This window comes from Oncorhynchus masou, chromosome 26 (assembly GCF_036934945.1).
Source record: "Oncorhynchus masou masou isolate Uvic2021 chromosome 26, UVic_Omas_1.1, whole genome shotgun sequence".
Lineage (NCBI taxonomy): Eukaryota > Metazoa > Chordata > Actinopteri > Salmoniformes > Salmonidae > Oncorhynchus > Oncorhynchus masou.
In genome coordinates, this window is record NC_088237.1 from 19,252,778 (window position 1) to 19,278,391 (window position 25,614).

At 45.5% G+C, this 25,614-nt stretch overlaps 3 protein-coding genes across 6 annotated transcripts in view; 1 reads left to right on the forward strand and 2 right to left on the reverse strand.

Annotated features, from left to right (window-relative positions):
• Positions 1-1,018: 1,018 nt before the first annotated feature.
• LOC135514975 (methionine aminopeptidase 2-like) lies at positions 1,019-7,013 on the reverse strand. Its single transcript, XM_064938740.1, has 11 exons — positions 6,834-7,013; positions 5,667-5,768; positions 5,276-5,338; positions 4,853-4,955; positions 3,772-3,933; positions 3,418-3,599; positions 3,194-3,288; positions 2,994-3,090; positions 2,793-2,896; positions 2,254-2,369; positions 1,019-2,172 (listed from the first exon to the last, which is right to left on the reverse strand). Exons 1-11 carry the CDS (start codon positions 6,985-6,987, stop codon positions 1,920-1,922), a joined length of 1,431 nt encoding a protein of 476 aa, XP_064794812.1. The 5' UTR covers positions 6,988-7,013; the 3' UTR covers positions 1,019-1,919.
• Positions 7,014-8,349: 1,336 nt separating this feature from the next.
• Positions 8,350-20,219, reverse strand: LOC135514977 (vezatin-like). Of its 4 annotated transcripts, none has more exons than XM_064938744.1 (12): positions 20,050-20,218; positions 18,278-18,415; positions 14,841-14,930; positions 14,523-14,707; positions 14,114-14,398; positions 13,455-13,607; positions 13,087-13,234; positions 12,482-12,831; positions 11,622-11,815; positions 11,128-11,228; positions 10,798-11,005; positions 8,350-10,689 (listed from the first exon to the last, which is right to left on the reverse strand). In XM_064938744.1, exons 1-12 carry the CDS (start codon positions 20,083-20,085, stop codon positions 10,139-10,141), a joined length of 2,439 nt encoding a protein of 812 aa, XP_064794816.1. In that variant the 5' UTR covers positions 20,086-20,218; the 3' UTR covers positions 8,350-10,138. The 4 variants fall into 4 exon arrangements, with proteins under 4 accessions (XP_064794816.1, XP_064794817.1, XP_064794814.1 ...); XM_064938745.1 differs by lacking the exon at positions 20,050-20,218 and adding an exon at positions 19,611-20,040 and having other exon boundaries at positions 13,455-13,595; XM_064938742.1 differs by lacking the exon at positions 20,050-20,218 and adding an exon at positions 19,611-20,040.
• A 16-nt stretch (positions 20,220-20,235) lies between these two features.
• LOC135514976 (FYVE, RhoGEF and PH domain-containing protein 6-like) overlaps positions 20,236-25,614 on the forward strand; it is a 30,544-nt gene continuing 25,165 nt past the window's right edge. The window contains exon 1 of the mRNA XM_064938741.1: positions 20,236-20,604. Within this exon, the coding sequence (XP_064794813.1) occupies positions 20,595-20,604 (10 nt within the window). The 5' untranslated portion in view covers positions 20,236-20,594. The remainder of the gene's footprint in view (positions 20,605-25,614) is intronic.

Here is a 25,614-nt window from a genome sequence, read left to right on the forward strand (position 1 = left end):
AGCATTTAGAATATTGAATGTATTTTTGTATACTCTGACATCGAGGATGTTTCACAGAAGTTATGTTTAAAAACAGGGCCACTGACTGTTAGATTTTGTAATTGATTACTTCCCCCTCTAGTTGTTTGGAATCACCAGCAGGTCTGACCCGTCTCTCCTGTGTGTGTGTGTGTGTGTGTGTATACCAGCATGTGTTCACACAATATAGTTGGCTCTGTATAATTTAAGTATAAAATAGCCAGACTGGTGCAAGTAGATCCTTGCTGTGTGTTTGAAACTGTGTGTGTGAGAGATATCTCCATGCTGGTACTAGCTTAACTGCTCTCAACCTAAATGCTGTTCATCTCTAGATTCACCTTTTGGGTAGAATTCAAAGCACATTTCCACCCGATGTATGTTGGCATTGTGCTCATACTGCCTCGGGTGTGTACACATTTATGGAAGTGATACTATGCAAATTCTTACCTCAATTTTTAGAGAATTACCTCATGAGAATATATTTTCATTTTCCTAAGAAAACACTAATTTGTGTACTTTTTTAAATCCGCACCACTAATTCAGTTAAGGTTCCTACCATGCTGCAGCCCTCACACAATCCCCTTTCACTTGACTATTTCTAAATAGGGTATACATAATGATGGCTGCCTACTAGACTCAAGATTTGTATATAATGACGAGACGCTCATGTCTCCCCCCCTAACAATGGGAGTCGTTGTCCAAAATAAGCCCATAGAAATGCTTTGGACAGAGTGAAATCTTTGCCTTTTCCTCTCTCATCGAATCTACTGGAGGCCTGCAAGGACAGTGGGCTCCCGAGTGGCATAGAGGTCTAAGACACTGCATCTCAGTGCTAGAGGCGTCACTACAGCCTGGTTCGAATCAGGCCGTGATTGGGCGGCGCACAATTGGCCCAGCATATTCTGGTGTAGGCTGTAATTGTAAGTATTTGCTCTTAACTCACTTGCGTAGTTAAACAAATTAAATATAGCCATTCAAGCATATCTTCCCAGTGAAGGAATACAGAGAGAATTTTTTTTATTTCAATAGTTCTTACAAAAAACATTTCCAGGGAACTCGAAATGAAGCACTACATATAGTGGCAGCAGCCATTTCACAAATCGCTTCTCCAGTATTTGTTTATTAAGATGAGTGCAGAGTCCCCACCCTGTATCATGAAGCCAAACATACAGCTGTAGATGCATGGTTGTCATCGTTCCCACCGGGAACTCGAAAGGGGAAGAGTTGTACAATTTCAGGGTTCTGACGAGCAATCAAGTGACTAGTAACTGTCAGGACCCGATGACCAGAACACTGTAGGGTCATGGCTGAAAGACAGCAGTCTGAACCAGGAAGTGTATAGCAGTAAGGGCCAGGAGTTTTTCCTGATCGGGTCACATGATTAGGAAACACTCCCTTCCCTACGCATACTTCGAGGGAGAGGAAGGTACTTATTTTGGTAAGGAAAGGTTTGTTTCTTCACATTCTTACTGGGTCTAAATACTGGGTGTTCTAAGCAGTTGAACTGTAACAGTTTGAGATTCTATAGCAGTTCCCGGCTTCAGAAGATTGCTGAGACACCACTGTGTCCACAGATCCCTCAAGCAAGGGTGGAAATGACGACTAAGCTTTGTGGTTACCAAAATAAAAGAGGGGGAAAAAAGATTCAGCTGCTGTTACATAAGCTCGTCCCTTCATGCTCGCTCTTAAGTAGCGGTAAAAATGCATTGTCGGGGTACCTTACAGCAGCATTTTTCATAGCCCTTACTGGCTGCTCTCTGCCAAGTGGGAGAAATGGGAAGAAACCAAAGGAAGGTCCTGTATTTAGATGCTGTTTTTCTGTTGGAAGTGCAGGCAGACGGTTCAGTGTGTCTATTCTCTGTATTGGGGTGGAGGGGTTTGAATGAGGTTGGGTTCCGTATTCAATAGTCGTCCCCTCGGCTCACCACCTCCTTGCAGGTGGGCCTGAGCAGGATGGTGTGCTCGAACTGGGCGGTGTAGGAGCCCTTGGTGTCGCAGAGCGGGGGGTAGGGGTCCACGATGCCCAGGTCGCACAGGTTTTTCAGGGCCATCAGGTACTTGCTCTCCCCCAGCCGGTCTAGCCAGCGCCGGCAGAACGCCAGTGTGCCAAAGTTCTCGTTGATAACGTTCAACAGGTGCTTCGCCCGGGGGAGTCTGGGGGGAGGAAGGGGTAGAGAGAGGGGTAGAGAGAGGGTGGAATACACAGTCCAGTGTTCACACAGGCAACCAACTTACCTGATTGGGACGTGTCCCACATCAAAGTTTTTCATGTAATGAGAACACTCCATGTCATCATGGACCACGCCCTTCCCTGTGCTGCCAAATGTCTCAATGGCGTACACCTCTCCCTCCTGGTGGTGCAAAAGAGGGAATCAGTCAGAGGTGGGAAGACACTGCTGCAGTCAACCAAATACATGGGGGCAGGCAATCCTGTGATAGAAATTCCTTGATCATCGGCGACACCAATTCAGGCATGCAGGTATTGTGTTTATGGCTAATTGGATCTGGTTCGGTTCCTTAGCACACCATTAACTCAGCATCATTACTCGGTCGCCCTCCCACAGCACACCATTAACTAAGCATCATTACTCAGTCGCCCTCCCACAGTACACAATTAACTAAGCATCATTACTCGGTCGCCCTCCCACACCACACCATTAACTAAGCATCATTACTCAGTCAACCTCCCACACCATTAACTCAGCAGCCCTTTCTAACCTCGCCCCCCTGTCTCCCTCCTTGCTCTTCAAACGCTCAGTAAGACAGATACACACCTCCATCCTGGTAGCTTCTCCTCCTTTGACAATGGGGACAGTCTTGCCGGCATGTATCCTGTACTGGCCTATTGAGTGGCCGTTCAGGTTTCTGATTGGCTTCACTGGAAATTAACATTTGTGAGGAATTATATTCGATCATAAATTACAACAAATTCACTGTGTGTGTGAGATATATATATATATTCAGTAGCTCAGTACCTTGGTATGTTTTGCCGTCAATCTCCACCTCGTACGACTCCATCACTTCCTGAATTCTCTCTCCAACGTCACACAGACGCACGTCGATTCCAGCACACTGATGAAGCATGATTGAGATGAGACTGAACATCTGAACTACACTTACTTCAAATTCTATCAAGCGGCCTCAGGAATGGAGGGCGTGTGAATGGATGCCGGACCTTGATTCCAGTATTGGTGGCGTCTCTCACGGCCTCCAGCAGTTTGTCATACTTTGGGTTGAACGTGACGGTGAAGGCACAATCAATGATCCGACCTGAAAACACAGTGGGAGTGAGCACAGCATCCTACATGGTCTGAGTGGTTAGTTGTGTCTGTTTATGTGCCAAGTATGTTTTGATGTGTGTGTCAGCTGAACCGTGTGTGTACTGTGGCAAGGGTGTACCGTTGATGTGTGTTCCGAAGTCAATCTTGCAGACGTCGTCGTACTGCAGTACGGTGGGGTCTCCGGCGTTAGGGGTGTAGTGAGCCGCACAGTTGTTCAGAGAGCAGCCGGTGGGGAAGGCCAGGCCGGCATTCAGACCATTCTCCTTGATCAACTTCCTGGAACAGTTCTCCAACCGCTCACTTAGACACACGCACAGAGAAATGAGTTATACAGAAAGAGATAATATAAATGATAATAAAGGGATGAAAGCGCAAGAACGGACGTATGCAAAAGAGATGGAATGCAAGGGAAAAAGACTGACATATAGAAAGAATATGAAGCAACATCTCAGCTGTGATGATGAAGGCTCACCAGATGTCGATCATGGTCATGCCAGGTTTGATGAAGCTGCGGACGTGCTGGCGGACCTGTCTATGGGCCTCAGCAGCCTGCCTGAAGTCGCTCCACATTTCCTCGTTGGCCTTGTCCAGAACCCGCTTCTCTTCATTGGTGGTCCTCCACGCCGCGGTACGCCTGCACCAAGAGGAATCAGCAACAAGGTTAGCGGTCAGCACACACACTTGTTCGCATCACTGTGCGTGAAATTCACAAGGGGATCAGCAATGAAGTTAACAAACATTGTCATTGCAAGACTAGCTGGAGGATCAACAACAAGGTTAGTGCCCATGCACACATCTTACTCCCCCACCCAGCACAGTGACTGAGAGGGAATCAATGCAAGCATGGCTGGAGGATAAACCAAACAAATTATGCTGAGGACGACAACAGTGTTTTGGGTGTTGCTAAAGCTGCAATATGTAACTTTTTCAGCGACCTGACCAAATTCACATAGAAAAGTGTGTTATAGATCTGTCGTTCTCATTGAACGCAAGACTAAGAAGCGGTAAATCTGTTCTATGTGCAATATTTCTATGCTTCATGGTACATTTCATTTTTTACTTTCAGCTTCAAACAGCTGAAATGATTTTGGGATATGAAAATATATTTTACAGCAGTTAAGATTTTACAATGATTCTCTACACTATCCTTGGTTTTGTCACAAACTGAAATTAGGCAAACTATTAGAATTTTAGCAACCAGGAAATGGCGGAGTGATTTCTGCATAGCACATCTTTAAGAGCCCTTTCAATGAGTTTCACATCAGTGAAGAGATCCAAGGTGAAGAATCACCCTGTCACTTCTGTCTGATAACCACAATAACTGATGCAAGTATGCCAGGCAGCACTGTTTATTTCAGAACAAACTCAAACCTCCCTCCCCAGTTTGTGTTGAAGGTTGGACAGGTATAGCATGATGATCAGAGGAGCTGCCACTCTAGTATAACACAGTGCTGGGGAAATAAGAGGCTGGGCCCCGCTTCCACAGTAACCAGGTGCAAACCACACACCAAGCCAAGAGTAGGTGTTTGTGAGATTGTGTGTATGAACCTTACCCATCCTGTAATGAGGGGTATTCACATTCCTGACCGATGGGGAAAACACCACTTGGATACAAGTCACAGATGGGCACAGATGGAGGGTCAGTCTGAACTTTGGCTGTGAAAGACCGGAAAAAACAAACAGTCACATAGCCGTTCATTACTAGTTAATAAACTATCTAGAAGGTTTGAGTTGGAATTCCAGGGGTGACAGAGCAATATTCAGGCAAAAGCCAAACATGCCCATTAGCCTGAGGGGGGAGGCACCCAGAAGGCTGCAGGGTTATGGTTATGCTCCAGAGTGCAGCAGTATGGCAGAGAGGCAGCCAATCATATCCATCACTAGATCATAGTCTACTCTCCCATTGCACCCTATACATGACCAGACAAAGTGAAAGGCATAATTCTCAAGTGTCAAATGAAATAAGATCAACTCACGTCCTTTCTTCTTTTTCTTCTTCTTCTTCTTTTTGCCTGCCGAGTTCTCCCCCTCGTCTCCATCTGAGAGAAAAAGGGAGGAATTTGAAGTAATTTAGTCATATTCAAAGGTCACACAAGAGTTTATCAGCTCCCAGCAAGCCATGTATTGGTAGATGTGTATGTAGTTATGTGTGAGGTCATCTCTGCGCTGTGTCCAGAGCCAGAGATGGGCCAGACATGTGGATGGTTGAGGGTGGTTAGGATTTGGGTCATGGGGCGCAACAACAGGACTGGACCCAGATCAGCTGCTCCGCGGCAGGGTGTGAGGAGCCATGGTTGGATCTCGGCCCATGTGGTTCTGGGTCTGCCTAGTACTAGGCTAAGGTAGAGTACTGTTACGGTCTCTTACCATCCTCCCCATCTTCTTCTTTCTCTTTGTCCTCCAGAGCCTGCTTCTCCAGCTGTTGTGTCACGTCAGCCACTCCATTGCCCTCAGCCTCGGTGCCTGCTGCTGCAGTCATAAATTGCACAGAGACAGATACACATGGGCGAGCTCATCCTATACATCTTACTAAGCACGACATGGCAGCCGTGGCGACCACAGCTCCATCACAACAGAGAGCATCCAGGAGACCCGGGGGAGGGGAGGATGAGAGATGTGTTATGTGCGTGCAAGGGAAGGTACTGTCCAGTGGGGAAGTGATCCTTTTGGACTGTGGACAATGATCCCATTCCGCAAAGTGTATCCCCGAGGTCAGGGACTTGGCAGGAGAGGGGAGATTATTAACATCTGTGTATAACCTTGGGGGCCAGCACACGCCCAGGCAGCTAAGCCTGCGTTACTGATGTAAACACACACATTACAAGCTAAATGTTGTGTATGTCAATTTAAAGGGCAACTGTCTGACATCCATTAGAAAATTGCATGCGAGCTGTAGCTAGTTGAGCTTGTTACAAGAAGATGGGTTGCTCGAAATAGCACATGCTGAGGATGACGTTGTCAGCAGTAAGTGTGCAGTGTTCAGTGAGCATGCTGTCTGAATCAAAACAGCATCTTGACATTTCATAGCTAGCTAGCAGGCAGCGGGACAATCAGTGGTCAATCATGCGTAACTAGTTAGTGTTAAATATATAAATTATCATGAAACACAGTTACAACCTCGATCGTCGAAGTATATGGAATCAAACTGTATTCTAGCGTTTACGTTATGTAAGAAAGTTAACTTTAACATAACAGCATTCCACCACACATTATGAAACATCAAAACTTGGCTTTGAACTTGCTAGCAACTTGTGGAACATGCCAGCAAAGGACTACGAACTGCGGCTAAGCTAGCAAGATATCTAGCCAGCTAACTAACTACTAAGTTTGCTTGTATGACTATTTCGGCCTGTTTACTGACATTTCGGCATTGTGTTCGGATTGACAGAAGTATCGCCCCATGCTTAGCTGTCGAGCTACGGGTGTGTTATGAGAGCGAGGCGTGTTTCATAAGGCCTGGCGCACGATTCATAAGGCACACTCTTCTCTAGGCACGCACGGCTCAGCGGTAACTGGCCTGTCTGTAACTCTTACCGGGGCCTGCGGACTTCTTCTTCTTCTTTTTCTTCTTCTTCTTGGCTGTCTCCTCAGAAGGGTCTACCTCCTCTTTCTCTTCTGCATCTCCATTCAGGACCGTCTCTTCTTCGAGCTTCTGCTCGGTTACCTTCGCCTGCACCACATCCGCCATGATTGCAGGCGTTAGTGGAAAAGGAAGCGCGGTGGTTTGTGGGTAAGGTGAGTGAGAAACTTGCCGAATCAGCTGAGCGCGTGCTGTGCTTGCTGAATGCAAAGTTGCTGTATGAATTAATTCATGGATCACCATCACAATTATCCTAAAATATGTATCCCCAGAGACAAAATATCATACACAGTGAACAACCCTGATTCAACAAACCTGGTTAATGTGTTATAACAATATGTGAATGTATGTTGTACTCTACATCTTAATAACCTTTACTTTGTATTATTACGAATGAGAAAAATATTGGCCGCTAGATGGCAACATGTATTAATACTAGGTAACAAAGGATTTGGAGAAGGGCCCATATATTTCCATACACTTATTCCAGCAGCAGGAGCAATCTAATAATCGTCAGTCACCACACAACAATAACTCTATTGCAACCAGCTTCCAAATTCTCTCAAGAATAGCTGACTCCATGCTCACAGCCCTAGGCTCCTTCCAATGATCTGGGAGAACTGGGAAAGCCAGGTGAGGAAGCAGCAAATCCCCAGTAGTAGGATTCCACCATTCAGGTCAGTTTCACCTTTAATCTGAAGTCTTCGGACATTAGGAGAGGAAGCAAGCTCAGCGTATTGACATGGTGCCTGCTGGTTGTTTAAGGATGCTTAGGCTAATTCAATGAAGACAGGAAGCTATGCCTGACTGCTCCAGGGTTCTTTGGGGAGAGAGGGATAGAAGTACATCATTTTAAAATTATTGGACAGCTGGGTTGTTGGAGACACACACTACTGCTCTGTTTGGTCTCAATGTGGCTTTTGCAGTCTGTATATGGACATGTTTTGCTCTGCCCCTAATAATACCTCCTCCTGTACTTCCACACCAGGGGAAACCATCCACATTAAGTATGTCAGACAGCCCTCTCCCTTTCTGTTCTCCAGCAGCCTGTCTAGCAGGCTGATTGGGTTTGTGTTTCACCGGGTGGCTGATACTGGGGCACAAACTCACACAGGGACACAGAAGAAAGCTAGAGGGGCTGTTTGGTCTACCTCAGGCAGATCAATGAGGTTTCAGTTTCACAGACACACACTAATTGTATAGGAAGTTAACCTGGGACTATTCACAACAGCTAAATGCTTTTAAATGTGTGAGAGAAGTGTGTGTGTCTACGTGCTGGGTCAGGGTCTACATGTGGTACAGGGATCACCAGCTGTTCTAGGTCAGACATATTTGTGACTCCACAAAAGGTCAGGTAACCCTCACACTACCCTGACTTTAACCCCCTTCCCCCTGGGGTTAGGGTCAGTCTCAGGCAGCTGAGAGACAGGGAGAAAGAAAGAGACCGATATAAAAAGAGAGACAGTCAGCTCCAGAATAGCATTTTATTTTACAAATGAAATGCAGGAGGGACAGAACTCACTTCAGGAAATGGACATATGGGGGAGGGTTGGAAGGCAAGACAAGGCAGACACGGTGAGGGGGCAAACACCCTCGGCCAAACACAAGTGGAATCATCTGTGCAGTCAATAAGCACATGCTGTCCTTCGATCATCACTCTAATTAATTGTAATCAATGATAGTAGCATTCCAGGACACTCTGTAAAACTGTCCCAAACCAATAGAGTTGGATCACATTCTAGTGAGTATTATGGAAACACAGATGCTGAGACCGGGGATAGAGAATTTATTTGTATTTTTTTTTAAATGCAACCTTGAACTAGGCAAGTCAGTTAACAACAAATTCTTATTTACAATGACTGCTTACCGGAGAACAGTGGGTTAACTGCCTTCTTCAGGGGCAGAACGACAGATTTGTTACCTCGTCAGCTCAGGGATTCGATCCAGCAACCCAACGCTCTAACCACTAGGTTACCTGCTGCCACCTGTACAGTGGTACAATCTCCATGGAAACATTTTCAGATGTACACAAGACAGAACCAAAACGTTCTGACACAGCAGACCATTCAGATCTGAGATACATGTAGTAGATGGGGAGTTAGACACCCGTGGAACAGATTTCATAGTAGGTGCAGTAGGGGTGGCATGAGGTAGTACAACACTTTCCCTCAATAATCACCCAGTTGTCATCCCCTCATGGCCTCTTCATTGGGGCATCATTGATCCTGGATCCTGCATCAGATGAGCACTTGACGAGATCATTGGGGAAATAAGCACTTAAAAACACACAATATGTAAAAATATTTCCAAATCTGGTAGGCTAGTCCATTTTACAAGGTCAACTATGTCCACCCTTCTCTCCATCTGCTCATTGGTTGCTGTGGGTTGAGTGACAGATGTTTTAGCCAACACATCTTTGCAGTTATAGGGCCATTTCTAGTGAGGCGGGGAGTGTGTAGAAGTGCAGACTCAGAGAGGCAGACCAGAAATAAAACAATGGTCAATAAAATAGCTTTGCTCTGCTGTCTTTGAAATGTACCTCTCCTTCCCCTTTTACAGTGTGGTGTGTGTATAGTAACATCTTACATTCAGCCCTCGGTCAGTGATTCAGTACCTGAGCATTCTGCCCTGGGCTGCCATGTGCACGTTCAATAGAGCAACCACACATCAGACTCTGCCTGTCAATACAGGAGTCATATAGGGAGTGATGTGGTAAAAATTATAATAATCATGTAGCTAATTAGGCTTTTTGACTCAGACATCAGTATGCTAAACTGTTAGCCAATGTTGACATACCACAGAAAGTTACTGGTCAATAGTTAGAGACAATGTAATTGATGCTATAACCAAGTCTCTCTGCCTCCAATAGCTACAGGTGATCCTTAGGGTTAAACTGAAGACCTTGTGACGGTGAGGTCAGAGTTTGTCTTGTGGTTCTGGTACCTGAGTAGCACAGGAGAGCGGTCACAGGGGGATTGTGGGTAAAGTATGGACACATGGATGAGGAGTGTAACAGAAAGTGGTGTAGTGTAGTGCTCTTCTTAAAACTCACTCAGACGTCACCTACATACAATGCTCTCTCACCCAATCATGCACGCACACACACACAGATGAAGACATGACAGAGAGCCATGGATCCAAGGAAACGGACAGCCGCAGTAAATAACCCAGGAGTGGGTTCAGACATAAATACAGGAACCCTGGCTGTCTGTCCATAACTGTTCCGTTCAAAGCTCCGTAAAGCAGGAGGGTTTAGACTCTAGTTCTTCTCACATGTCTGTCCATCAGGCAGCGAACGCTTCTCTCCCTCATCTTCTTCTCCGCTGTCTCCAAACGTCTGCTCCTCCAAGTTGGCAAAAGTGTGCGAACGTGCCGCCACCTGGGCGGCGAGGGCGGAATTAAAGCTGAGCGCCGCCGAGCCGTGTAGTTCCGTCAGCCTGTCCATCACCGTGATGGCGGGGATCCGGGGCTGCAATAGAAGGTCGGGCCCGTTTAGTCCTGCCCCCTGGTCCGGCAGCCCGTCATATTGGTAGAGTTGCGCCCCGCCTGGGACTGAACCTTCACCCTCCTCCCCCTTTACCTCCGCCTCACCACAGCAGAACTCTGTAAGTGCTTTTTCCTCTGCCTCTGTGAGGGGGCGCTCGTCCCCGACCCAGTCTTCCTCCTCCTCGTCGTTCAGCCTTTCCGATAGGTTGTTTTCCTCAACAACACCTGGTTTGGCCACGCCCACAAGTGTCAGAGTGTCCAATGGGTCGGAGGGTGTCTGAGATACTATAGAAGTTTCCACGGAAACTATAGGCATCACCGCCGCTAGGAGACAAAATAAACACATCATTCAATGACCACATGAAATGAGAGACAGAGAACTGAAGGAGTGGCAGAGGCAGATGGGTGCATTGTGGGTAGGCGGAGCGAGACCTTGGTCGTTGAAGAGCAGCTGTTTCCACTTCCTCCTCTCGCCCTCGGATGCCCGCTGGCCCAGCACAGCTTTGAGCTCCGATAGGACGCGCCGAGACTCCTCCATCTCCCGCCGGTGGCGCTCTCGTTCCTCGGGAGACAGCATGTCAACCACCGACCCCGCCCACCCATTCTCATCCTCAGAGTCCGACACGTACGCTTCCAGCTCCTGGCCAATCAGAGGGCAGGAAAGACCCATTACACATAAAGACACACACTACAGGCACCTAGTTTAGTGTGTGTGTGTGTGTGTGTGTGTGTAGATCCACAGTGAGTGGTGAGGTTCAGTACCTGCTCCTCAGGCACGGGGTCCCTGTCCAGGATGAGGGTGTAGGTTGGGGCAGGGGTGCATGGCACAGGAGGGAGACACTGCTTTGGACCATCAGGAGTTCCTGAAAGAGAAAGGATGGATAGAACGTATTACACACACACTCTAAATGGAGACACACCACTCTAGGCAACTATCTGTTTGCTTAAACTGTGTTTCAGATCTCCTGAGTCAGTCAACCTGCTCACAAAGAGTAGACCTCTAAAACGTACTGAAACAGTCTGTGGTGAAACTAGGCCATTGTTCCCTCCCTCCCATCCCTGTGAGGTCTGGTTCTTATCCTATATTTGAAGGAGCCACTTCCTCACTGACTCTGAATAGTCTCTGGGCTGTGCAGGGGGGAGTACTGACAAAAATAACCCTTCCACTGTAACCATGGAAACCGAGGGGGGGGGGGGCGTCCAGTTTTCAGACCCAATATCAGGGCCAAAAGGCAGTGGGTGTGTGTGTTCTTCACCTGGGCAGGTGTTAGCTCTCCTCAGCATGCGCTCCACTTGGCCCACAGTGTCCTCCCAGCATCCGGCGCTGGCCTGCATGTGGGGCTGCAGGTGGCCGAGACGCTCCTGGAGGTCCTGGTAGCCCTCCACAGTCACCTCCACCGCCTCCTTCGTCACCATCAGCTTCTCCAGGTCATCCTCTAGGATAATCATCCTAGTGGGGGGAAGAGGTGGTGAGATGAGGGGAGGGGGAGGAGGGGATGGGGCGAGTGGGGTAAGGAAAGGGGGCTAAAGGCGTCCGCAAGCTTCCCAGCCGAAACAGCGACCACATTTTGTGACGCTTTAGTTCATTTCGGACGTCAGCTCACAACATTTTTTCTCAAGGCAAGCCGAAGTCAGTAGCCGAAGTCTACGCCCCTTCGTAAGAGATTGGTCAACAATAGGGATTCTTCGATACAGTTTCTGTTGTCATTCAACGAGACATTCATTCATGGACATTTTTTAATTGAGAAATACTGCACCAAACATCTTAGTTAGATGTAAATTTGTGTGACTAAGATCTCCTCTGCAAAAACGACAAAATTAATGACAGATTTCTTGAGCTATCTTACATTCATGTAGACTATTTGAGGAAGTGTGTACTGGCTACGGCATCTCAAAATGGACAATCAATACTATTGCCGCTTTTTTTCACGTTTTTCAAGAGAAGGTCCTTTAAGGGAGTATGCAAGCAATCTCGTTCATTTCACCGAGTCGAGTTCGGCTATGCACCAGCCGAACTGAAGAATACTGACGCCTGTAGATGGCTGAGGAGGGTATGGAGTAACAGGTGTTAGGGTTAGGAGGGCGAGGGTTGAGTAAGGGGTTAGGTTTGACTCACTCGTTGAGCAGGGCCCTGAGATGCAGCTGCAGGCTGCGTACAGACGTGTGCAGTGTGTTGAGCTCTCTGCATTTCTGCTGAGCGCGCCCCACCCTGTCCGAGCCCTGCGTCCGGCGCTGCGTCTCAAAGTACCGGTGGAACTCGTAGCTACGCTGCATGTCGCCCAGGCAACCGGCCAGGGCAACGTGGAGAGGCTGTGTCACCGTGGCAACAGAGCGGTGTATGGGCAGAGGAGGGGTTCCACCTTTGACCCAATCTTCCCTGGGCTCCTCCAATCGTCGTGGTGACAGCAGCAGGGCCAATCGGCGGAAACATTCTGAGCTCTGCCCCACCCACAACTGGAACAGCACCTGCAGGACGGAAAATCCACAGGGACAAACAGAGTAGCTAACACCCTCACTCTGACAATGACCCTCATTTCAGCTATTGACCTGCATCTAAATGATCTCTTCCTTCTATCTTTCTCATCATGTTTCTCTTCTACTCTTTCTTCCACTATCTATATAAAAGCAAGTTCTCCACCCCAAAAACCCAATCTCATCTTCCTTCCTTCCTGCCTTCCGTTTCTCTCCCTCCCTCTCGTGGTTCAGGTAGGTGGGTCTTACCTTGAGTGCAGGGAGGCTGTAGTCATCGGTGAGCTCCTGTGCCTCCTCGTCAGTCAGGTGCTCTGTCCCCAGGCCCATCCCCAGCTCCTTCAGAGGCACCGCAGACACGTAGTTGGTCACATTGTCGATCTCAGAGTTCAGGGGGTACGTGGGTACTAGTTAAGGAGCCATCAGCTCACAGATTGACACTCATATACTAAATGACGCGCCAATTGGTCAAACAGAATATATCCTCTAACACACATTCACTCAAGTGTAACATCAAAGGGTTACTGGTAGAAATCAGCCTTTAGTGTTGCACTGTTTAATTCCTGCATAAGTTGAGTCTGGCAATATCCCCTGTCTCTGAGTGTGTGTGTGAAGGATATGCTTTGAGCATGTGGCAGGTGGCTCGGCGGGAGGCTCTGAAGGCCGAGTGGAGCGCCCGGTACACCGCCTTCCGCAGGCCAATCAGCTGCTGCCCCCGTGGCCCCAGCCCCGCCCTACTAAAGGAGCTGGCCGCACTCACCCTGTCGAGCAGACTTGACAAGTGAAATGTGATACAACTGTGCAGACGTCCCAGACAGGCAGGGAAGCACACGCAACACGACATGCTAACAACATGCTAATAACACGTTCATGACAGATAACAGGACAGGCTAACACGCTAACAACATATGACACGGTTATGACAAAATGCTATCACAAAACAAAGACGATAAAAGATGAAGACATATACAGTGACAATACTGTCCTACCGACAATACTACAGACACTGAACAGTGAAACAGAGGGCAGGGCAGAGATAGGTAAAAAGTGGGCCCTTCAGGTAATGATAAACTAAGATAATAATAGATACTAGCCTAAGTGCTAATCTTATAGTTGGGGAGATGAAAGTGCTAGTGGGTGAAAGTGGACAGCAACGTTAAGGACAGAGTACGTAACTCACAGCAGGGTTAGCATGTACACTTACAATATGAGTAGGAAGGTGAGGATGCACACTCCCACTATGGATGAAGTAGATAGATAGATCAAATGGTCCACTTACAGGGTGAACCCTCGAGAGATGACCTCTGTCTCCTGTAGTAGTCTCAGGGACTTGCGGGCCAGGCTGGTCAGAGCCTTACTGTTCAGCGCCATGGTCTGCAGCTCGGAGGCCTGGGCAAGTGCTGCTCTCTGCATCCTCCCCTGTCTCCACAGCCCCGCCCCTCGCAGCCCCACCCAGCCCATGACTGCAGCACACCACGGGATCACAGCCAGAGACCAGGCCCCGACAGAGAGAGAGGACAGGCCTAGTAACACTGCAGCCAGGCCCACCAGCACTGCTACGTCCCTGAGAGAGAAGAGGAGAGAGAAAGAAAAAAACAAGATAGGAGATGGAATGTTATTGTCTGCTGTGTGTACATGTAGATATTTATATGTGACTGACTATGTTAGGATCTGTGTTTGGGGCGTACCACTGCGAGGGTGAGGCGAGGAGGAGCGGGCAGGGCAGGGAGTGGTCTCGTCTGGGTGAGCCGGAGGGCGAGGCGCCCAGGGTGAGCAGGCTGGGGTCTAACAGCTCTATCAGCTCCACATCCTCCTGGAGCAACACATCCTGGTCCAGGATACACCGCACCACGTACTGGCCAAACACACAGTCCTATAGGGAGGGCGAGAGAGAGATGGCAGGAGGGGAGAGGACACAGAGAGAAAGAATATAAGAACATGTGTCTTTGAGATGAAGTCACTTAAAGTTCTATGGTTAGTTCCATGATTTCCATGGTGACCCTTACCAGCTGCTGCTCCAGCATATGGGCCGAGGCAGCCTGGTGGAACGGGCTCCGCCTCCACAAGGCATCAGCCAATCTCCGTAGACGTCCTCCCTGCCAATAACACAGAGGATGGGTCAGGCGGGGAAGAGACTGGAGCTAATAAGGGGGACAGAGTAATCAACGAGGCATAATTCTGCAAATGAATAAGTCACACATCCTTCAAACGAACAGCAGACGACACAGCCTACTACACCTGTGAGAGCAAACTGGGGAATGAGCTCTGGCCATCAACTACAAATAATGCTCATAACCGACACACACACACACACACACACACACACACACACACACACACACAGAGGCCACATTCACCTAAGAAACATTTTCTTCATTCCAGGGCATATCCCAGGAAACAGGCTCTTTAAGACACCAACAATGGGTGACTGATTGTGTGTGTGTGTGTGTCGACCCCCCAACACACTCCTATACACACAAACACCCTCCATTCCCCCTAGTTGATAGTCTGCCAGGCACCAATAGGAGATTCACTGTAAACAAACAAAGTAAACAGAATTATATTCTAATCACTAGCAAACGAACAGAGTAATTATATGCATTCCAACTAAATTGTACAATTTGATATGCTGCTATTAACCAAATAATTCTCAAAAATGTCTATATTAGAAATTCTGATCCCCTTCATTTAGCCATAATAGTGTGAAGAATGAGTGAATTAAAATAACTACAGCGAGTGACACAATCTAATGAGAATAGCTTATTTTCCTCCCAGTATTTTCTATCCTTGGGAAAGTAGCAGTACCATCCCATACAGTCATTGGTACTATCAGAATCAGACAACATCACCACTAAGGAGGCATATTTCAGTCCCAAATGGCAGCCTATTCCCTATATATAGTGCGCTATTTTTGACCCAGGCCTGTAAGGATTCAGCGTTCCAGCCAGGCTACAGTTGCTCATGAATAAGTTTCCACTCGGTAAAGGTCTAGGATCAGCTCACCCTCTCCCAATCCTAACCTTAACCATTAGTGTGGAAAATGCTAAACTTAACCAAGAACAGCATCTACGGGCAACTTCACCCTTACTATTGATCCAGACTGGCCTGGATGTGTTTTCTACCCTGACTTTCTGTTATTGGGAGTTTGGGACGCAAGTGCGTTATTGGTCAGCAGGCTGCAGGGCTATTGATTATGGGTCTGAGTCTGAGCTGCAGGACTGGGTGTTCACGCTACACTGACCAACCACAGCAGGAACAGAACATGGCATCTAAACCACGCCCCAGAGAGAGGGTAGTGTGTGTCAGTCGTGAAGGGGGAGGCCCATGTAGGCGTTTTCATTCTCTACTACTCACTCATCTCAATCTAATATCCCCCATCCAAACATTAAGGCAGGAGACGGACCACACAGAAAAAGCACACACACAGACAGCAGAATGCAAACACAGTGACACAAACAACCAAAACATCACTAGGAAGTACAGTTCATTTTCTGGGCCTGTCTTGCTCCTTCTCTTTAGTATTCCGCTGGCGTCATCCAGAGGAACATTCCCGAGTCTTTGTGCTCCCCGTCTGCCGTGTGAGAGAATGGAAAAAAAATACTCTGCAAAGACGTGCGAGTGTGAGAGAGACTCAGAGAGAGAGAGAGAGAGAGAGAGAGAAAGGGTAGGGGGAGTGAAAGAGGAAGAGAGACTGTGACATTATGTATGTGTTCTAAATCTTGAAGCCATACTGCCGTAAAACAATCCTCAACGCTTGATCTTCTCTCCATCTCACTCTCTTATGACTCCAGGATTTGAAGGAGACTAGGCAGGCTGGCAGTGAAGGTGTTTTTTAATCGCCAATAAACTTCAACTAACCTCGTCCTGCCTTCTCTCTCTTCAGTAAGCGGTCTCGTCGTGACTTATGTGACATGACACATGCAAAAAGGCAATATATATATATTCCCATTGGTAGAGTCAGAAGGAAATTGTGGCACAAAGAACCTTTATTCAGATGGCACACTGACAGTTTCCCATATTTCTCATCCTCTTGCCTTAATAACCTAATTTGATGTCATACAATGCTCTGGTCTAGTGTGACATTTATTTCTGTAAAATAACATCAATGTGCCCCACGTGCCATCAAACATTTTGGAAATCCTATTTCATTCACAAATGTGGATGGTTTTCAGGCCCAGTGTGTGCTAAACAGGCCCAGTGTGTGATAAAAAAGGAGCAGATAACCAGTGTTGGCCTCAGACTGTCTGGAAATCAAATATACACCAGGCAATCGTCCATGTTAACAGGCGAGCACACACACACACCTCTATCTGGGCTACAGGAAGTTGGACAAGGAATAACCATATCTTTGCCATTAACCCATAGGAATCCCCATCCAGTTGACTACTTGAAAATGGTGGATGATGGCAATGCCCAATAACAACGTCCATGTTTAAATGGGTTATAGCCATGATGAGTCCTCTATGAGAATAATTCCCAAACGCTCCTCTGAATAACAGGCTCTCGGAGAGGAAGCATGACGCGGACAGACGGAAAGTTCTTGGAGGAGGCTAATGTGACATAATTTCCTGTCCCTCACGGGAATAAATACTGAAACAGGAAAAGGAATGCACTCAGTCATGTGACCAGAACCCTGAAACATGAATGCATACTGTACAGCAGCAGAGTATTATTAGCAAAGAGTTATGATTGTGCATATTACAGTACATATCACACAAGCCACTCACACCACAGTTTAATTTATCTTTATTTAACTAGGCATGTCAGTTAAGAACAAATTCTTATTTTCAATGACGGCCTAGGAACACTGGGTTAACTGCCTTGTTCAGGGGCAGAACGACTGATTTGTACCTTGTTAGCTTGGGGATTTGAACTTGCAACCTTTTGGTTACTAGCCCAACGCTCTAACCACTAGGCTACCCTGCTACCCCACATACACAATGCACTCCAGGTATCAATAATCTAATTAAGCCCCAATGAATGGGAATGAAAATATATATGAGAGAGCGAGAGACTCTTCCTTTTACAGAGTTTCCTAAACAGGACTAGGAATTCCCCTCAACACTAATAGAGAAACTTGACCAAATAGACAGACCCTATCCCTGGAATAGGGGGACAATAGTGTGTGTGTGTGTGGAACAGACAAATACCTTGATCTGAATCTGTTGCTCTCTTTCCTCCATGATCCCTGTCTTGTCTGTCTGCCAGCCGTGTATGAGTGTGAATGATTGAGTGTGTGTGATATGTTTCATTGTTTGGAATCAATAGCAGATGTAATTACTTTCTGTCTGCCTGCATGAATGTACAGGGAGTTGGTCAAGCACACATACAACACCCCAAGGCTATGGAATCATAGTGGGGGTTCCTTATGGTAGCAGTGAGGGGTGTTTGAGTGTGTGTGTGTGTGTGTGTGTGTTTGTGGCGGGGGGGGGGGGTCACTCACTGCGGGTTTGGACACGCTGTCCTGGAGGGAGGTCGTAGTCACCTCTCCTCCACCACATTCGTCCTCCTGAGACACTGTGGGACATGACTCAAAGTCTGTGTGTCCTAGATCATGCAGGTAGTGGAAGAGTGGAGAGTTCTGGAAAAAGAGAGAGGGGAGAGTGTGTAGAGAGATAGAGAGAGAGGGGGAAGAGAAAAAAAGAGGGTGAAAGGGCAGAAGGAGGATGGGGGTGGAGAGATTTAGACAAATATCCACTTTTTGTTCCTGCTCTTCCCAGTTCTCTGTTACAGATTTCCCAATACACAGGAAGCTATTCTTAGAAGTGTCACAACCCAGCCGGCACTCCAAGTGGCAGGAAAAGCTTCCCTGATCCGCAGTAGCATTACATTCCAATTACCGTCTGGAATCATACGCTCATTCTCCACCTTTTCTCCTATTCAACTTGCCATTCCATGCAGATTTCAGTCACGCTCTTTCACACTTGACTTCCATACATAAACACAGAGACCTTGATGCTGCGGGCACAACAGCCACTCAGATGACAAGCTAGAAAAGGAAATAATCTATTATCTCTGCTCAAGTCGTGGTCGCCATGGGCAACTAATTGTATTACTGTGTGCAGCTTCTTGTTTTTTATTGATTCACTAGGGTTTTGGGAAACATGGGACGAGTTAGCTAAGGGCTAAACTTCTGCTGAGCAAAGATATGTTCATGTTAAAAGTCTAGTAGAGAACACCCTATGTATGTGCACTACCCATCCCTAAACCTCTCCCTGGCCCTAATTATCTTGCCTCTTTCAATACCCTTTTCTTAGACCTAATCTGCTCGAAAGTCCATTACTCCAATCCAGCGATGGAATTAAGCACAAACATAATAATCTAAAATCCTTGCATAAAAGAGTGCTCTACATGATTAAGTGTTAAAGCTCATCTTAAAGTGGGACTGGAAGTGTGTGTGTGTGTGTGTGTGTGTGTGTGTGTGCGTGTGTTGCCTGCAGGGATGCATCACAGGTCAGACTTCCATCTCACATCAGCAAAGTGGGCCTTTTGATCTCTACCTCTCCTCCGTTTGCCCCTAGGACAACGTACTGGCACTTGGCACTGGTATAACAACAATTTGCCCACAATTAAGAAAAAATGAACCAACATTATGAACCAATTTCCAACCAGCTGCCGACGCTCCTCTCCCGAAGGATGAGAGAAAACAAAACATCTCCGTGCCTCTACATCTGGAGAGCAAGCCATTTGCATACCTTGATAGATCCACCTATTAATACGTTATCATGATTACACACCCCGATCCAAGCATGACATGGTGGGCTAAAGTTACTCACTTGCATGATCGGACGGTATCGGCGACGTACATGTTGACACATCAGGCTGTCAGATGTTTCGAACAACTAACGTTATTCCCTTACTACGTCGCATAAAGCACCAGAAATAGCACGCCAAATATGATGATGAAACAGCACACTGCCCCATGATAAGAAAAGCTACTTAGCAGTCAGGCAGGATTGGCTAGGCTACACGGCCAATTTAACTCGGATTTATGTCTCAGCTACGCATAACAGGGGTGTGTAAACGCCAATGGGTAAACGTTTCTCATGGCCATGCTAATAAGCTAGCTAACGTTAGCGAGCCAGCTACTCTGACAGTCTGGTCAACTACGCCAATTTCATCACGCAGAATGAATCAGAAAACCTATACAAACTCGGGCTTGACACACTGCACTACTTGTTAACGGAACTTATGCGCCCGAATAAAAACACAAACCTCAAATACCACATCTTCATCAAACTCATCAGTCATTGCTCTCCGCCATCGATATCCAACCGTTACGCATTCTGGGATTGTAGTCGTTTGTAAACGTGAAGAAGTGAAAATTTGAAGCAGTTACTAGCAATTTGCTAGTCCCTGTTAGCTGCGCAAAACAAACTCCTCGGCAAAACAACATTTCCCACAATCCAAATCGCCCAACGCTTCCCCGAGAACCTCGGAGTTCGAGCAGCAGAGACAGGATCCTCCAGTGGTCACGCCGGGCAATGCAACGTCCTCAGCCGGGAGCAAGGGAAGGAAACAGCGCCGTGGACGAAACACGAAACTCCAGAAAACTGGAAAAAGGGGGACTAGAGGAAACAGTTTATTCACGTTTCAGTCGGTGATATAAGCGACATTTTGTTTCTTTTTTATGTTGTTTACCTGGTGTTCTTTGAGACTGACTGACAATGGCGCCCGAAAAAGAAAATCCACTAAATTCCGTGCCATCCCATTGAAAGCAAGTTCACTCATGGAGTAAAGAAAGGAGCAAGTCGGGAGTCATGAGCGCAGGTTTGTTTCCTGGATGGCTAAGTAGTTACATTTAGTCGACAAAGCAGTTTATTTGAATGCGTTTGCAGTTAAGAGTTTTACCAAGCAAATCCATAAAAGCAAAAACGTATGTTACTTTTACAGAAACATAGCCCAGCATTTTCCAGGTTATTACATTGTAATTACTGTTTTTCACAATGATAACGTTACCTCTCCGAAGGCGTAGTGGCAAAGATGAGCAGTTTCCACCCGCTCATGATTTAGGTTCCCGAGGTTATTACATTGTAATGACTGTTTTTCATAATGATAACGTTACCGCTCCGAATGCCTAGTAGTGGCAAAGATGAGCAGTTTTCACCCGCTCATGATTTAGGGAGAACAGTCATTCAAGTTAGAATACTCCAACAAGAGTACATGCAACACAATTGATGCATCAGCCAAATGCGAAGAGAGAAAGAGAGCGTGTATGAGAGGGCAGATACATTCAGCTCCTTTGTGTAACATCTGCCCCCCTGTTTTGATGCAGTCAGATGCGCAATGGATTTTTTTGTTGTTGTTACTTTCAAACATGGTTATATAACCTAAAGCAGCGATTGTCAACCACTTAACCGACGAATTTTCAATCCGTTGAGGAAAAGGGAATTTGGCACTGAAGTTTACATATTTTTTTTCCATGAGTAAGTTAGCTAGAGGGTCATTCAGGCTTCATAAAACCAGAGTGAACAGACTAGGACGAGGAGGACGCATGCAGCAAGGTGACACGGGATTCTACTTGGGTTGGTGCCATTGAATCTGAGAGCACTCCACCAAAAATAAACAACCCAGAAAACTCCAGTCATCACAATGGTTCTCTCACAATTCACGAAATGTAATCCATATAATTGTTGACATATATTTGACGTTTGTATCTAAAAGCATAATTGAGAAAAAATTGATTGAATTTGGGATATTTGTGACTTTTTATCCTTACCCAAAATATTTTTTCAACCTTATTCTTTAAGACTGTAGGTGCAACTTAGCAAAAGTTGGTGTCATTTGAAGCTTTACGTTTTGCTCTGTAATATTAGTAGTCTTTTCATTTCAATTACACCTTCCTTACATTTTTTATTTATTTATTTTTATTTCACCTTTATTTAACCAGGTAGGCTAGTTGAGAACAAGTTCTCATTTGCAACTGCGGCCTGGCCAAGATAAAGCATAGCAGTGCGAACAGACAACACAGAGTTACACATGGAGTAAACAATTAACAAGTCAATAACACAGTAGAAAATAAAGGGGAGTCTATATACATTGTGTGCAAAAGGCATGAGGAGGTAGGCGAATAATTACAATTTTGCAGATTAGCACTGGAGTGATAAATGATCAGATGGTCATGTACAGGTAGAGATACTGGTGTGCAAAAGAGCAGAAAAGTAAATAAATAAAAACAGTGTGGTGATGAGGTAGGTGAAAATGGGTGGGCTATTTACCAATAGACTATGTACATACAGTACCAGTCAAAGGTCTGGACACACCTACTCATTCCAGGGTCTTTCTTCATTTTAACTGTTTTCTACATTGTAAGAATAATAGTGAAGTCATCAAAACTATGAAATAAACACATATGGAATCATGTAGTAACCAAAAAAGTGTTAAACAACTCTAAATATATTTTATATTTGAGATTCTTCAAAGTAGCTACCCTTTGACTTGATGACTGCTTTGCACACTCTTGGTATTCTCTCACATTCTCTCAACCAGCTTCATGAGGTAGTTACCTGGAGTGCATTTCAATTAACAGGTGTGCCTTGTTAAAAGTTAATTTGTGGAATTTCTATCCTTCTTAACCTCTCTGAGATCGTTCGGGATGATGCTAGCGTCCCACCTCGCCAACAGACAGTGAAATTTCAGGGTGGCAAATTCAAAACAACAGAAATCTCATAATTACAATTCCTCAACCATACAAGTATTTTCCACCATTTTAAAGATACACTTCTCGTTAATCCAACCACAGTGTACAATTTCAAAAAGGCTTTTCGGCGAAAGCAGAACATATCATTATGTTAGGTCAGTAACTAGTCACAGAAAGCATTCAGCCATTTTCCAACCAAAGAGAGGTGTCACAAAAAGCAGAAATATAGATAAAATGAATCACTAACCTTTGATGATCTTCATCAGATGACACTCCCAGGACTCAATGTTACACAATACATGTATGTATTTTTGTTCAATCAAGTTCATATTTATATCTAAAAACCTCAGTTTACATTGGCGCCATGTTCAGAAATGCCTCCAAAACATCCGGAGAAATTGCAGAGCCACATCAAATAACAGAAATACTCATCATAAACTTTGACGAAAGATAAATGTTTTACATAGAATTAAAGATAAACTTGTTCTTAATGCAACCGCTGTGTCAGATTTCAAAAAAGCTTTACGACAAAAGCACAAACTACCTGCCCTCCAAACTACCTGCCCTCCAGGACACCTACAGCACCCAATGTCACAGGAAAGCCATAAAGATCATCGAGGACAACAACCACCCGAGCCACTGCCTGTTCACCCCGCAACCATCCAAAAGGCGAGGTCAGTACAGTTGCATCAAAGCAGGGACCGAGAGACTGAAAAACAGTTTCTATCTCAAGGCCATCAGACTGTTAAACAGCCACCATGAACATTGAGTGGCTGCTGCCAACACACTGACTCAACTCCAGCCACTGTAATAATGGGAATTGATGGAAAATATATCACTAGCCACTTTAAACAATGCTACTTAATATAATGTTTACATACCCTACATTACTCATCTCATATGTATATGTATATACTGTACTCTATATCATCTACTGCATCTTTATGTAATACATGTATCACTAGCCACTTTAAACAATGCTACTTAATATAATGTTTACATACCCTACATTACTCATCTCATATATATATACTGTACTCGATACCATCTACTGCATCTTGCCTATGCCGTTCTGTAACATCACTCATTCATATATCTTTATGGTCATATTCTTTATCCCTTTACACTTGTATGTATAAGGTAGTAGTTTTGGAATTGTTCGGTTAGATTACTCGTCGGTTATTACTGCATTGTCGGAACTAGAAGCACAAGCATTTTGCTACACTCGCATTAACATCTGCTAACCATGTGTATGTGACAAATACATTTGATTTGATTTTTGAATTGTGGATTCAACAAAAGTCAGAAATAGCATTATAAATCTTCATTTACCTTTGCTGATCTTCATCGGAATGCACTCCCAGGACTCCCACTTCCACAAGAAATGTTCGTTTTTTTGATTACGTCCATATTTATGTCCAAATACCTCTGTTTTGTTTGCACGTTTAGTTCACTATTCCAAAGGCACAATGCGCGAGCGCAAAATCCAGACAAAAAGTCAAAAGAGTTCCATTACAGTTTGTAGAAACATGTCAAACGATGTTTACAATCAATCCTTAGGGTCTTTTTATAATAAATCTTCAATAATATTCCAACCGGACAATAGTGTATTCATTACAGAGGAAAAAGGAGGCATGGCGTGACCGCGCAGTAAACAACTGATTGGCCTCAGCCTAGTCCACTTGTTGAAATAGCTCTTATTCTACACCCTTCCACAATAGAAGCCTCAAACAACTTTCTAAAGACTGTTGACATCTGCTGGAAGCCTTGGAAAGTGCAATCTGGCCCCATAGACACAGCATATTGGACAGGCAATCACTTAAATGAAACTACACACCTCAGATTTCCCACTTCCTGGTTGGATTTGTCTCAGGTTTTTGCCTGCCATATGAGTCTGTTATACTCACAGACATCATTCAAACAGTTTTAGAAGCTTCAGAGTGTTTTCTATTCAATACTACTAATAATATGCATATATTAGCATATGGGACAGAGTAGCAGGCAGTTTACTCTGGACACCTTATTCATCCAAGCTACTCAATACTGCACCCCCTGTCACCAAGAAGTTTTAATGCGTTTAAGCCAATCATTTGTGTTGTGACAAGGTAGGGGTGGTATACAGAAGATAGCCCTATTTGATAAAAGACCAAGTCCATATTATGGCAATAACAGCTCAAATAAGCAAAGAGAAAAAACAGTCCATCATTACTTTAAGACAGGTCAATCCGGAAAATTTCAAGAACTTTGAAAGTTTCTTCAAGTGCAGTCGCAAAAACTATCATGCGCTATGATGAAACTGGCTCTCATGAGGACCGCCACAGAAAATGAGGATGCAGAGTTACCTCTGCTGCAGAGGACAAGTTCATAAGAGTTAACTGCACCCCAGATTGCAGACCAAATAAATGCTTCACAGAGTTCAAGTAACAGACACATCTCAACATCAACCGTTCAGAGAAGACTGTGTGAATCAGGCCTTCATGGTCGAATTGCTGCAAAGAAACCACTACTAAAGGACACCGATAAGAAGAAGTGACTTGCTTGGGCAAAGAAATACGTGCAACTGAACATTAGACCGGTGGAAATTGGTCCTTCGGTCCAATTTTGAGATTTTTGGTTCCATGTTTTGTGAGATGCAGAGTAGGTGAATGGATGATCTCCGCATGTGTGGTTCCCACCGTGAAGCATGGAGGAGGAGGTGTGATGGTGTTGGGGTTCTTTGCTGGTGACACTGTCAGTGATTAATTTAGAATTCAAGGCACACTTAACAAGCATGGTTACCACAGTATTCTGCAGCGATATGCCATCCCACCTGGTTTGCGCTTAAAGGGACTATCATTTGTTTTTCAACAGGACAATGACCCAAAACACACATCCTGGCTGTATAAAGGCTATTTGACCAAGGAGAGTGATGGAGTGCTACAATCACCCGACCTCAACCCAATTGAGATGGTTTGGGATGAGTTGGACCGCAGAGTGAAGATAAAGCAGCCAACAAGTGCTAAGCATGTGGGAACTCCTTCAAGACTGTTGTAAAAGCGTTCCTTGTAAAGCTGGTTGAGAGAATGCCAAGAGTGTGCAAAGCTGTCATCAAGGCAAAGGGTGGCTACTTTAAAGAATCTCAAATATAAAATATTTTTCGA